The sequence below is a fragment of the Chelon labrosus genome (genome assembly GCF_963514085.1).
Source record: "Chelon labrosus genome assembly, chromosome: 11".
Lineage (NCBI taxonomy): Eukaryota > Metazoa > Chordata > Actinopteri > Mugiliformes > Mugilidae > Chelon > Chelon labrosus.
The window spans coordinates 15520280-15535414 of NC_140344.1; the positions used below are offsets into that span (position 1 = coordinate 15520280).

At 39.0% G+C, this 15135-nt stretch overlaps 1 protein-coding gene across 1 annotated transcript; it reads left to right on the forward strand.

Moving 5' to 3' along the window:
- The first annotated feature begins 329 nt into the window (after window positions 1-329).
- rasef2 (RAS and EF-hand domain containing 2) lies at window positions 330-12764 on the forward strand. Its single transcript, XM_084555593.1, has 17 exons — window positions 330-783; window positions 2123-2275; window positions 5159-5249; window positions 5571-5666; window positions 8139-8216; window positions 8300-8415; window positions 8493-8561; window positions 9419-9500; window positions 9639-9709; window positions 9812-9992; window positions 10100-10201; window positions 11163-11307; window positions 11390-11471; window positions 11582-11696; window positions 11787-11900; window positions 12008-12084; window positions 12171-12764. The coding sequence occupies exons 1-17, from the start codon at window positions 473-475 to the stop codon at window positions 12271-12273; spliced, it is 1986 nt and encodes a 661-aa protein (XP_084411719.1). The 5' UTR covers window positions 330-472; the 3' UTR covers window positions 12274-12764.
- Window positions 12765-15135: the final 2371 nt, after the last annotated feature.

Here is a 15135-nt window from a genome sequence, read left to right on the forward strand (position 1 = left end):
TGAATTTTAATTTTGAATTATTATTTCTTTTTTATGTAGCTTTAATATCTAAGGGTGGAGACGGGAACATGCCCTTAGGTAGAACAAAAACAAGCGTATCTGATAAAAAGCCCTCACACCTTAAAGGCAAACAGACGCCAGCAAATGCGTATGTGTTCAATGACTACTGAATTTACTGCTTCACTGCACATACGACATCTGACTCCACGTAATTATACAGACTCCGATAGCTGCAGGAGCTCCAGGTGGGAAGCGGACACACACCGGACCCATTGATTCGGCTGATACCCGCCCCACACCGGGTTCTGGACCAATCCCCTTCAGCGCTTCACTTGTCGCGGCTCTTACTTCGGCGATCACGGAGAAGGGAGTCAGTTTTCTTGAGAGAACCGGAGTTTAAAAAAACAAAAAAACAAACAAACTTAGAATTTTTTTAAAACGTTATGCTTTGTACTGATTTGTACTCGTAGTCATGAATCGACCCAGCCTCCGGAGACTGTTTTCCGCCTGCGACGTGAACAAGTCGGGTCAGATCGAGTACGAGGACTTCACGGTGGTCTGCCGGGAGCTCAACGTCCCCGAAGCCGAGATCAGAACTCTGTTCGACAAGTTCGGCGCGAACGAAGACGGGTTCATCGACTACAGCAAGTTTTCCTCCAGGTTTCAGGAGGTTTCGGAGACTCTGGATTTGGCTTCGTTTGGCGCAGCGGCGCCTCAGAACCCCGGCGGTCCGTGGGAAGAGTTTACGGGCAGGATAGATGCGGTGTCTCTGCTGCCTGAAAGGTAAAGAGTTAACCAGGATATTACCTAGCAACGGTTAAGCTAACCGTTAGCTCAGAATTTACCAACGGCTACTGGATATGTAGCTAACGGTTAGCTAAACGCTGAGCGTCGTGTTTTGTTTTTTTCTTCTCATTTTTATTCACTAAAACATACATTTTACTATATTATTTCAGTTATTTCGTTCAGTCCGGGTGACTCATTAGCCGGACACACAAAATACACAGCAGGTATCACTCTTAAAGAGCTCAGCCTCTGCACACATTAGTCATACAGGTGTGTGTGTCTAAGACTTTAAAAGTAAATTTACTCTCAATTCAGACATGCACTCTACTGCTCATTAACACCTCAACATATCAAATTAAATCAGTAAACTAAAACGTACGGTCGCCTGTCAGTTCATTATGTTCACCAGTGGAAACTAATGCTTTCTAATGTAACAGCCTTGCACTAAACATTAAGGCTTTATCACTGTTATAATGCTGTCAACATAATAGAAACACAGTATTTTAGTACTAAAATACTAAATAACCAAGTTTAACAGAACCACGAACAACATCTTTCAAACTGATCGTACAGTTGAATGATAATCTTTATTTAGGACCACAGTTCTCATGCTGTTTCAACACAAACTTATATGAAGCTGAGATTTAGTGCAGGAATGTTATGTTAGGATGGTTTGGTTTTAACTAGTGTACCTAATGAACCGGCTAGTAATTTCCTGGTGATACCTTAGCTGTGTCAGAATATTACAGAGGTTGTTAAGAAAGCCATTGTGTTATGAATGAACTTCCTCCAAATAAGACTCTTTTGGTAAGATTTATTACTTGCTTTAGGTCCCGAATAAACTGCCGACTATAAGTTGGCATTTTATGTTGAAGTTGGTCACATTTAATAACACGGGTTGGCATGTTGTAAGTAGAAAGCTACAGAAGAAGATGGAAGAGATCACTCATAGATGTTGACTACTGATTTAAAATGTCTTTAATCAGAGTTCAGCCTGAAGTTTGTTTCTGGAAGGAAGTTTAGTAATGGCTAATGGTAATTGGTGAACATTTCAAGTTGTATTGGTTGAAAATTAGCTGATGGAACAAATTCCTTTTTACCTGAAAATCTTTATTGTGCTGGCACGTTGCTGTTCTTCCAAGGTTAATTAGAGGAGCTGCTTATATACTGTATATATTCACTTCTACATGTATTTGTTCCATCCCTTTCCGTAGCGGATCATAACGCACGTTCAGTCTGAAAAGTCTTGGTAGTTGTTTGGAGGGATATGTCTTTGAAATAAACGGCACTGACCTGTTAATTGCTTGTAACTGTTTACTGTCTTCCCCATATGCAGTCTCAGGGAGCAGCTGGCTGAGCTTTACATGGGCATTTACTCCTCTGCAAGCATGACTCTGCTGCGACCGTATGAGGAAATCATCGAGTCTCTGGTCAATCAAAGCCTGGACAACAGACTAGAGTGTGAACAGCTGGAGACAAGTTTGAAGCGGTAAGAAAAAACAACTTTTTCAAATGGGATCAGAACAGCTGTCCTGTGAAATGGAAATTATCCAAATGATCATGAACTAATGAGTTATAATATGAATACCGATTATAATAACACAAGGTTTCTGTGGCCATTGAGTAAAAACTTTGTAAAATGAATTCAATCATGGTCATGTCATTAGTGGAAATAATTATTTTGACCACATCCAACGATGGCGGCTGCCCATTTGAACCAGTGGGCCAGCGGGGATTTGTAGATGTTATTTTTTGCCACAGTGATGTCAAATACAGAGAACTTTATTCATCCCAACAGGGCAATTCATTTGCAGCTTTTCCACATGCAATCCATACACAGTCAGTCAAATAAACAAACATGCAAGACGAAGAAACAATAAGTGCATGGGCACATAATAATCAATCAAAAAAATCAGTGCTCATTAAGATCAAAAAAATCAGTAGAAGAAATCCGATAAATAAATAATCCCATGGATAAATAAATCCAATAAATAAATAGATAAAAACCTTTTTTAAAAAATCATCTAAAATGAGTTAGGGCTGTGTTTAAAAGCTTAATAGCAGAAGGAATAAAAGCCTTTACGTAACGATTTGTCCTACTGATGGGCACATTATAGCGACAACCGGAAGGCAGCGATAAAAACTCGGTCGACAAAATATGATCTGGTTGACTGATTATTGATTATGCTCTCTGAGAGACTCGTTCCTCTCATATCGTGCCCAAATTCTTCTGCTTAGTGTCAGTAATTTTTGAACGCGCTTTAACAATTGTGTTCAAACTTTTTTCCTCCTCACAAACAACCCGTTGAACCAGCAGATAAAGGAAAAGGTTAAAAGGCTTTAAAAAAAGAATGAATGAATCAAACCTAGTGCCAAGATATTTGTAAGAGTCGACAATTTGGACCTGCTCATTGTGAATGATGCTGGCTTTCAGCGTGTCCTGATGTCAATAATCAGTTCTTTAGTTTTAAACACATTTAAATCCAAGAAGTGATCATCACACCGTTTAATGAAGGCAGGTAGGGCCTGACCATAACCTGAATCTTGGCCCTGAAGGAGGGTCAGAAGGTCAGTGTCATCTTGTGATGTTTTGCAACTGTGTGTAGCGGTGACAGGACGCAACCCTGGGGCGAGCCTGTGTTAGAAAGCCTGATGCCGGAAACATGCGTCCATTCACTTAAACATGCTGATTTCTGTTTGTAAGAAAGTCTAAAAGCAATGCTAAAAACTGATGTGGTTGCTTAAAATAGGATGCAAGGTGGTAAAGTATTCGCACACAGCTGACTTTATTACCTTATGATTCACAAGTTAACAAGCGGTTGCCTGTTTCCACATCCAATAGAAATGGCGAGTTTGTTGCCATCAGGCCTTGAGAACAATCTTCTTCAACAACCCTGCGTAACAGCTGCTCAAACTTTATGGTACAGGATAGGTAGCGTACAGTGAGTTTTTCAGAGTCTGTTTGCTAAAATAGTTTCCATGGTTATTAATAGGTAACATATAGTAAATGTTTCACAAACTGAACTTCATAACACCAGCAGAGTTTGGTGTTTATTGTCAGTGATTTGGGCAGAGTTTGAGTCAGTATTGATGTTAATGCAGATCTGCAGCTGCAGTTTAATTTGCCATCTGCCAGCCGGCTCATCAGTCACCGTTCTGAAACAGAAAAAATGAGAACCAAGTGGGTATTGTTGGAGCTTCAGTATCAGTGGTGTGCACAGGAGGTCAGCTACTAACCTGCTCATTTGCATCCATCAGAGTCTTTTCGTTCTTAATTTAGGGTTTGACACTCAAAAGTTTTTTTTAAAACTTAGATGTTCAAGTCAGTTGCTTTGGGTCATTGTAGAAGTCAGTCTATTTCTGTGCAGTGTTTCCTGTAGCACTGGCTGTTGGCACTGGGCTCTTTTCATCCGCTGCTGCTCCTTTCTTTCTCCAAACATACCTCAGTTCCATCAGCTCTGATTTAACCTCCTCAGTCCAAAGCACCTGTTTCAGACTTTAGCTTATCCAGATGCTGTCGTGTGTATGTCTGAGGTGAGGCCACAGTTGAGGTTTTATTGTGGTGAATCAACACGTGGTTGTTGAGCGTCATAATGTTTGACGTAGCCTCACAAAAACAACTGAGTCAGTTCAGGCCTAACAAGTTAGCTTCCCAAACATTTGCACATGCCAAAATTACTGTTTCGTTTTAGGTAATGAACTTTCAAATAAAACAAAAAGATTTGCCTTTACAAATCATGCTGAACGGTGATTGTAAATACTGTTGTGTAAAGATGTGTTAATTTCCCTCAAGTCTGTGAAGTGATCCCTCACACCGTTCCTTGAATGAACTATTGGATGTCAGTCCTACACTTGAGAAGAGATTGTGTATCTGAGATGTTTTTGTTTCGTGTCTAAGCCCTTTGTGTGGTTCAGTCGGTGCACGTCGTGAGAAAGGTGACATTCCGTACTCAAGGAAGTAGGAAGACTTAAATGTGCTGCCCTTCCCATTCATTTAGTCCTTTTTATAGACTGAGTATTCCCGTTAATGGGAGCCATGCTTTTACAGTCTGTTCAAATCAATGAACCTGTTGAATGTTTTACATCAGAAGTGCGCCTATGTGTGAGATCTAATGAAGACGTCCTAATGAGAAAGACCAGTACAACAGGGGAATCTTCTTTTCAGAGTCGGCCCCTCCCTTGAGTTTGATTGGTTCACGTGTTGTCTGATGAAAGCAGGATAGTCACAACTGCAGCACGCTTGTATTCAAGTTTGTCAAGTTGATTTTACTTAAGGATCGTAGGTAAATGGATTTTCACTCCTAGTCTTGCTTAATATTTTGAACTGCTGTTCTAAGTCTGCCGGCACAAATGTACTTTTCTGTTCAAACAGAGCTGAAGATATGAACAACAGTCAGCTGGCAGAACTGGAGGACGATATACAGCAACAGCTCGCCAGAACAGAGGAGGTGGTGAGAGAAGAGGTGAGTGATGCTTGAAGGATTTACTGTGATTCACTCTGAAAAACGGTTAAATGCAAGAAACTAAATGCATTCTTTGTCTTAAGAGCAACAATACTTGATCAGTAAATGCAGCAAAAGACAAAGTATTTTACTCCGTGTTGAAAAGAAGAGTTTGTTCACATTCTGCAGTATTTCATGTCAGCTAAGTGCATACTTGTGTTGCAGCACACAGCAGCAGGTTACGTGCGTCTTCACAAAGAGCCCCTGTAAAGTCGGATGAAAGCCCCTCTTCAAGGCCCGAGCCACTCTGCACCTCTCACTGCTTTGGTTTCATGTTTGCAGGAGCGCAAGAAAATGGAAGGAATTATGGCTGCCATGCAGAGGAAGCATGAAAACGAGACTGCAGACCTGCATGCCACAGTGGACAGACTGTTAAAGGTGGGTTTTCTCAGACAGCGCGCCTTTACTTTGTTCCTCCGGGAAAATTACAATGTTTTCCAACAACATGAAGTGGAGAAGAAAGCGACTGAACTTAAATGACGACACATCACAGCTTTAGCGTTGTGTGTAGCTGCGTCTTCATTTCTGGTAAAGCGTGATAGACGCGACAGAGGATTTAATTAGCGGGAAAGCAAGATTAAAAGAATGATGAATATGTCAACTAGTCATAGATATAATATGCGTTCTTGAGGCTTGTTGTGATTGAATCATGCTCTAATGTTTACAACACATAGGTTATATTAATGTGTAGATTAGATGTACGTGCATGTATGTATGCAATCAAAAACGCATAGATATATTTTAGTATAAAGTTTAAAAGGGGCCTTTAAGTGCACATTCATCAGAAATCTATTTACCACCTATATACCTGAGCAAAGACTATTTGCTTCCAGCTTGTAGAATTTTGTCTGAAGGAAGTTTGACCTACAAAATCATAATACCATCCTCTGTAAAGTTTTAAAAACCATGAGCCACTGCTTTGTTTGTCCATGAGCTAGCTGTCAAACTTTAATTTTGCGTCCCAACTCACATGCCGTCCCGCCTGCTTTTCCAACGCAGCACGAGTCATTTTCACTGAAGCATCTTTATTTTAATGTGCTGTTTTTACATGTGTTTATATTCAATTCAATTCAATTTTATTTATATAGCATCAATAACAATACAAATCGTCTCAAGACGCTTTACAAAAACCCAGCCTGAAACCAACATATGTTTGGCTTTTCTGATTAAACACTAAATATAAATCGTTGTCACAGTAGCCAACTGGGTAGACCCCTTTAGGCTGTATTCACACTACCTGAAAAAGGTGGCGGTAGAGCAGGTGGTCCACTAATTGCAGGGTTGGCAGTTTAATCCCAGGCCAACCTAAGGCCTGCTTAAATGTCCTTGGGCAAGCCACTCAACATGAAGTTGCTCCAAATGCAGCATGGCAGCTTCCACTATTGGTGTGTGAATGTGTGAATGAGAGGCAATGTAAAGTGCTTTGAGCGTCCCTAATTTATAAAAGCACTTTAACAGACCATTTGCCATTTGCCATATGATACAGTGTGTTGCACCGTACCATACAGTATGAAGCTACACACTGATCCCTGACACTGCTTGACGGACGTGACGCGCTACAAACCAAAGTTGAACTGGCCTCCAAAGATTTGTGGCTTTATCCGATTACATGCGTTTGTTTAACCAGTTCATTTTTAAATAGACAACAACATGAGAACGGGACTGGGCACTTGAGCAACACTTTAATGTCAGTCATCAATAATTTAGCTTGCCGCGTCTGGCCGCTTTGTTTCTCGTCATGTGTGACTTTTGCATTAGGACTTCACAGCATCGCAACAGAGTCTCTGCTGTAACTGATCCGTAGGTCGCTGTGGTGCTAATGTTGCATTTATTTCCCTTTACATTATTTTTATGTAGCCAGGGTTGCAAGTCGTTTTCTCTGATATATGTCAAGTACATCTCACTGATGGGAACCACCACTTGGAAAGCCACTTCCACAGTAAACCTGTTAGCAGAGGTTGTACTTAATGTCACAGAGTACATTAAATAGTTTTCTCCTCTTCATTAGCTACACAAGCCGAACCCTTTCCATTGACAGTCTGCCGTAGTAAATAAAACAATGCAAATTAAATAACTCTGGGAGATATAATTACAGCACAAGACTCACAGGATCTGAAGCTTCATCTCAGTATGTACTCTTGAGCAGGTCTGCCTTAAACACAACATATAGAAACATTTCAGCATTTCTACACACCAGTGTTTATTCAAACATTCATAGTTAAAATATGGAACACCAGGCCAGAACCTAGTGAGCCTACACTGTATATTTTCTTTAATGTGTTCTATAAGGATTGTTAAGCAAGTGCGCTGCAGCCCTGTTGCGTTTTGCATATTTGAAATGTTAAATCAAACTACACATAAATGCAAATAATACAGATAAAAGAGAAAAAATACAGTCTTTAGTGGAAGAAATAGTAGACATTGTTGCTGTTCTTGTCCTGTAGATGGACAGATATTGGACAGTACTGACTTATTGCCAGTACATTTCTGTTAGTGTTCTTGTCGGCAGGTTCTAGTTCAAAATTAGGTCATTCAGGAGAGCACACGTTTGTTTTCAACAGTGAAATCCTCACATGTATCGCTGAGTACATGGGTTTTAGGATTCCTGCATTTGCTTTGTAGATCTTTTTAAACACTCTTTAATGTTGTCCCCAAAAGGCCAGCCACTGACATGTCTGCTGTAGCATGTCCGTAAGTCTTCATTCACTATGACAGGACACTAGAAAGGACTGCCAGTCTGGAAATTCTGGCTCTGCCACTGGTCTTATCTGCACTTTTGCTTTTACTCATTGTGTCATGAACAACAAAAACTGTTCAACTAAAATGTTCATGTACTTGTTTATTATAAAGCGTCAGGAGGACTGCGAACTAAACCACTCAAAGGAGGAGGTGATCAAACTGAACAGACAAATCAGCGATCTCTCAGAGGTGAGTCATGCCGGAGGTTCTTGTTGAACAAATCACATTCGCGTGGTGTAAAACTGTCTGAAACTGACTCAAACTCATCACAGGAGAACACGCAGCTCCGAGGCTCTCTGCTTCAAGCCCAGACGGACATCTCCATCCTGCATTCAGAGCTGGACAAGCTGAAGAACATTTATGAAGATCAGAAAGCTCAGCATGGCAGGTGAGGCCGTGTCTTCATTAAAGCTCAGCTCGTTTGTGATGCAGTGAAAATGTGATCCAGCGAATATGTTTTTACAGAGAGACGGATGATTTGAAGAGGATGGTTACAGAATACGAGTCGTACTCCAGTCATGTTCAGATCCTCCAGTGAGTCTCTCTTTGAGTTGATAATGTTTGAATGTCTAATGTGGAACTTTTTAATGAGTAATGCATTGTAGCAAATAGTTTAAAGCACATTTATATTTTCATGAATATTCTGAGTTTTAATTAGACATCAGTCTCTAAGGACATTACACAGCCTGGTTCATTTGGTGACATCCGTAGTCACTGGTGGTAACATCCAGTGTGGCTTAATGCTCCAGGTCTGTGAATAGCTGGACACAGTAAAAGGAGTTGGTCACCTTGCTTCTTGTTCTATTAATCATTACATCAGCAGCTATTAATACAGCATTGTTTTCTTACCCAGTGAGTCATGATAAAAAAATCTATTAATGTTGCAGTACTTACATCGGTTGGCCATCGGCTCATTTCACCCTTTCGCTAACTGAATTAGCAATAGTTACTTTACATTTATTGAATTAAAATCTTTGAGAGTGCAACTTTAAATATATATATGTGTACTCTTCAGCAATGCATACTCATTTTTGTTTGGACCTTCAAGTAAAGCCTTTTGATTATGATAAAATAAATATTAATATTCATTTAAAATATTATTCTCTGCAGAATAACATTATGCTCATACATTATAGTGTGTTATAAGCTAAATGCTAAATAACATGCTATTATATTTGTTTCTCATTTGTGTGAATGAACTATTTAACATAATTGGATTTGCTAGTATTTAGATTTTACAGGATTTTGAGTCTTTAGTGCTCAATGCCGATTGGTACATATTAAAACCATTAAGGATGGCTAATTTTATTTTTGCATGCATGTGTTATGTGTGAAAGTAAATGATTGCACGTGTCTCTGACTCTCTTTTACTTCCCTAAACACATCATTAGGGAAATGAACAAAAATCTGTACGACAGCAACGACGGGCTGCGCTCCAGATTAGCGAGTGAGGTGGTTGCCGCTAAAAGGAGGGTAAGTCCCTTGTCTGCTGATGGCATATTTCCTCATACCCACTGGCTCAATGCCAGGTAGAAGCTGACAGTCAACTCTTTCACTGGTTCGAGTGTTAAAAAAAAGTTTCCTCCCTTGCGTTTCTAATCCCCTCAACAGCTGTCTCCCCAAAATGAAATCCCAGCCCGAAGAATGAAACCCCTCCGACAGAGCACGCTCAACCATGGACGGTATATCAAGTTTTTGACACACCTCTGTGACTCTACGGATTGATCTCTGTGAATTAAATTGTCACGGCTTAAGCCAATATGTGTGCCGGTGATTGTATGCAGCTTAGAGCAGGATGGCAGGAAGAACTCCCACGTGTCTACCTGGGCTGACAAGTACCTGGACAGCGGGGTCATGTCGATGGATATAGCCGAGAGCTCAGGCAGCGATTATGACAGCGACGACAGCAGAAGCTCAGTGGAAACCGTGCACCACAGCTACTCATATGTCCCGTCTGATGTGGAGGTCAGAGAAAACGCCAGCGCCTGACTGCGGGTCGAGCTATGCCAATACACTGCTGTTCTCACAGGTCTTTGAGGTTGAACTTTTTTTTTTTTTTTAATCTGTTGCAGATATCAGATTTGAAATCTGAGGCTGCCGTGTCAGAGGCTCCAAGCCGGGCGAGCTCCATCGCTTCATCTCTACGAAGACGCTTGTCTGCCTTCTCCACGAAGGTAGACTGGTTAACTAAAGTACTGATAGATAAAAACTGGATCAGAGACAGGACACCAGACCTGAAAGTTAAAGCTACAGGGCGGGACTTTAACATATCGGAGAGTCCCTGCCAAACAAGTTCACACACAATGACGATTCACTTGAGCACTAAATCTGGTGTCTGTGTTGGCATTCCAGTGCTGAAAAAACAATTATGTCGTGTTTTACATCAGTTAGGAAGTTGTTGCTGGAAATGAAAGCGACTGAAAATGAGTAGCCTGCAGCAGCTAGAAGTGTAGTGGAGCCAGATGGGAGAAACAAAACGTTGCGAACGTAACTAATGTTCCATAAATGCATCGTGTCTCTCAGAAACTCTGTGTTCTGAGGAAGGTTACAGTATCACTGATTCTCCCTCACTGACCACATTCCTTACTACTTCTCTACCTAATGTGGGGTGAATAAAGTGCAGAAAAGAGAAATAATTGTCAGTGCTCAAAGCCGCAGTGTTTGCCGTCTGTTGATTTTTAGAAGCCTTAATCACATCTGCAGGTGTTTTGTTGTCTCCGGCGCAGTTTTCTCCAGCAGCAGCAGCAACAGCACCTCTCTCAGCATGATGCTTCGTCAGTTGCTACACCGTGTTCTTGAAATATTGTAACAACAGAGATGAGCGCAACATTTTGTGCAGACAGATATACTCAGTCTTTTAGTGACGTTGGTGATCCTTGACCCCTAACCCGCCATGAAACTGTGAGTGTAATGGCTCAAATCACGAAGGAATGGCTATGAAATTTCATGATGAATTGCATCAGCACATGAGCATTTTTATTCATTCATCGCCATTTGTTCTTGTTCTCACCTTCTCATCTCCAGATTAGGACAAATTCAGTCAGAACAAATGAGGCCCTTCTTGCTGTGAGGCTTGTAATTATTTCTCCTGGTCAAAATTGATAAGTTTGTTGTGGTTTCGTTTCATTCACGCAGCCATTGGAAGCAGTCATAGACGATACTGAGGAACCTTCTCCGATGTACCGCCTGGTTTTAGCAGGAGACGCAGGATCTGGAAAGTCCAGCTTCCTGCTGAGGCTCACGCTCAACGAGTTCAGAGGAGATATGCAGACAACGCTGGGTGGGTGCCACTGCAAACACATCACATGTGTCTAACCCTAACACATTCTCAGACATCTGTTTTTTGTTTTTTTTGTCTTTAGGGGTTGATTTCCAGATGAAGAAATTGCTGGTGGATGGAGAGAAGACAAGCCTGCAGATATGGGACACAGCTGGGCAGGAGAGGTATGGCTCTTTATGATATGTATCAAGGAAGTAGCAGCAGGGAAAATATGGGGTTATCATGTCATCAGGTTATTTTTATTTTTTTTAAACGCTGTTTCTTTTTACTCCAGGTTCCGTAGCATTGCCAGGTCATATTTCCGTAAAGCTCATGGAGTCCTGCTGCTCTACGATGTTACTTCAGAAAGCAGCTTCCTTAACGTCAGATCATGGGTGGATCAGATTCAGGTAAGTATTTGTGCTGCTGAGCAAATGTCAAATGAAAATTATCCCCGAAAACAAAGATTACATTTTTGCACTGTATTTGTGTTTATGAAGGATTCAACGGAGGAGAAAATCCCCATGTGTGTTATTGGAAACAAAGTGGACCTCCGAGAGCAGCTTCAAGGTGGTAGTTGTGTGAGCACTTTGCATGGGGAAAAGTTGGCCAAGGTATGTTTTCTTTACACGTGGGGGGGGGGATGTGTATACAGACGCATGGTCTCCAGTGTGTCTAAGTAAACTGACTGCAGTCACTGATGTCAATGCTTTGCGTGCAGGCGTACGGTGCCTTGTTCTGTGAAACGAGTGCCAAAGAGGGAACCAACGTCGTAGAGGCTGTGCTTCATCTAGCCAGGTACGGGGCCAGATTTTGAGTTTCAAATGTCCCTGTCCTCTAAAAACTATGGCAGCACTCAACGTTTGTGTTTTCTTTAACCACAGAGAAGTAAAGAAAAATGTCAAACTGAGGCGGCAGTCAGATTCTGAGGTCAGACTGAGTCCAAGCAACCCAAAGAAGACTCTAAACAACTGCTGTGGACTGTAGACAACTGAGATCTGTGTGTACAGATGGAGCAATGAAGGACACATTTTTATTTAGTAATAAAGAACAAAATTTTTCTTGCACGTTTTAATGTTGAAAGATTTCACTCTTAAACCTTTAAATATGGTTTTATAAAAGTTAATTCTGTGTTTTAAATGAAGAACTTTGTAGCTGTATAGATGCATGTAATATAATCATGGTTATAGTTTTTTATGTACAGTATTTGAAAATTAAATAAATAAATAAGAAACATTCCGTTTAAAGATGTATTGGTCTTGCCAGACATAAAATGATGAAAGCACTTTTCCCCCAATTTGATCTTTTACCAAGGTGTTGAAAAACCAAAAGAAGACAACACACTTTTTTAAAAATGTTTATTTTAAGCATCAGTATAAGCGATATTACGTTGCAGTTTTTACTTGTTGGAGCTTGTTGTTAGACACTTACTAAAATAACTTATAGCAACTTATTAAAGTTTGTTGTTGAGCACTTGTGACAACAGAACATTTTCCAGCACTTTTTTTTTTTTTTTTGATGACAAAGAGAAATGTAATTGCTTTTCCAAATAAAACGGACTGAACTGGAAAGATGACCGTAAGTGCTTCCTGCAGATGATTTCAGTTTCTTGCAGTCAGAACAACTGACGTCACTAAGCTGCCCATGGTCCCCAGCAAGGCTCCATGTATGAATTTCCAGGAAATTTCCTAAAACATACAATTAAAACAGAACCACACAGTCAATGTCCACTTAGTTGATAATCACAAATCATATCAAATCATACTGGAGTTGTGTATTTATTCTTAACTTACATATGACTTTTTAGATGGAATAAGGAAAGGTGCAATATTCTCTCCATGCATTTCTGCTGCCTTGGCTTTCCATTCTTGGGTGCCTCTGCCTCCTGATTGCCACTTGACGAGTTTAGATAACTCAACATGGATCATCTAAAGAAAAGACCAAACTTTCTAAAACATCCTGTAAAGAGATGGTTTCTATAGATTTGCTGTCAAAAAAATCTCATTTGGACATATGGGGTGAAGCTGCAGTTTTAAATATGTCCAGCAGGTGAGAGCAGAGGTCTGAAACACAAAGTAGATCCTAATGACTAAGGCCAATAGCTATGTCATAATAATTATGCATTTTTAATGCCAAAGGCCTTGACATTATATTTTGTAAATAAATGAATCTGAATTCGATCTTATCAAATGATGCATTAAAAATGTATCAATCTATGTTTTCTTCGCAGTATTTGTGGTTAAACTTTTATCTCCAGTACAATACTTTTCTCAGAAAGCAGCTAAATCAAGTTTATCCAAAGTATTTTATTCACCACTAAGGACACAAGGACGCAATTACCAAATCAGCAGATAATTTTGTTTTCTCTAGGCCAGACCAGACACTTTTACTTTTACACCTTTTAATTCAAATCTAGGGAACTTGTGGGTTTCTTTGTTTGTTTGTTTTTTTGTTAGTTTTGTTTTTTTTTACTATTGTTGACAGAAAGCTGATGTCTGGTCGCATCTGTAGTCTGCCAGATGTACAGTTTGCCAGAGCATCTGTGGAGGATTTGGCAGATTAAGATACCACTCAAACAAGACCAAACAAGCCATAAATGACATCCAAATGAAGGATTTCTTCAGGCTAGTGTGAGATATCTGAAGTGTGGAATAAGGAAAAAAAATAACATACAATATCTAATACTTTGTAAGGATTGTAAACCATAAATAATGTTTAATGAACTAACATGGACTGGCCTGCAAATAAATATATTGTTTAGATTTCTATTAAGATGATTACAACTATCACTGCAAATTTAGGTCACCTTTTTGTCCAAATAGAAATATAATTTCATGAAGTGCCATGAGACTTGTACAGTCAACAGAGAATTAATGAAATTGACTTTCCTTGCATCACATTTGCTACATTAGTATATGTATGTCCCCTATCAAGATATCAGATCTAATAACCGAATAAAAATGTTCTCTAGTACCATCAAAATGTTGATTTGTCCAAGACTTAATCTAGTAATCTAGAGTAAAATTTGCAAAAAATAAAAAATAAATACAATGTAACTGAGTAAGAATGTTTGTTTTTAAGTCCCCCACTTTGCAAGCTAGTAAAGATGTCCCCATTTTGCAAGTGAGTAAGAATATATGTGTGTGTATAAGTCCCCACTTTACGAATGAGTGAGAATGTGTGTAACATGTGGCGGCATAGCTACATATCGCGGCATATGACATTCCCACTTACATACAAAATTGGGACATTTTTTAATGATTTTTATTCATGTACAAAATAGAATCTTAGAAAATACAGAAATTTTTATTTTTAAAAATTTCATTTTAACTTTTTTTAAATTTATTTTAAAGTTTTTTAACTTATTTTAACTTTTTTAAAATTATTTTTAACCTTTTTTAATGAATTTTATTCCTGTACAAAATAGAATCTTTAATTTTTAATTTTAATTTTTTTAAATTTCATTTTAACTTTTTTAATTTATTTTAAAGTTTTTTATGAATTTTATTTATGTACAAAATGAAAACTTAGAAAATATACAATTTTTTTCTTTTAATTTACATACAAAATAGGGGACTTAGAAAACAGGCAACTTTTTATTTATGTGCAAAACAGGGGACATAGTAAATACACATTTTTTTTTTTTTTTTAATGGATGTTATTTGAGTACAAAATGAGGACTTGGAAAATACACACATTTTTTATTGTTTTTATTTCTGTCAATTTATTTGAACGTTTTTAATCTATTTTAACTGTTATTTCATGAATTTTATTCAGGTATTGTTTTTAATTCTTTCAATTATTTCAATGTTTTTTTAATTTAGTTTAACCTTTTTTTTATACAGAATA

Coding starts and splice junctions, on each gene's coding strand:
- rasef2 (XM_084555593.1), top strand. CDS start 473: ATGAATCGACCCAGCCTCCGGAGACTGTTTTCCGCCTGCGACGTGAAC. Junction 5,667..8,138: donor CAGTGGACAGACTGTTAAAG/GTGGGTTTTCTC, acceptor TTTATTATAAAG/CGTCAGGAGGACTGCGAACT. Junction 8,416..8,492: donor CAGAAAGCTCAGCATGGCAG/GTGAGGCCGTGT, acceptor ATGTTTTTACAG/AGAGACGGATGATTTGAAGA.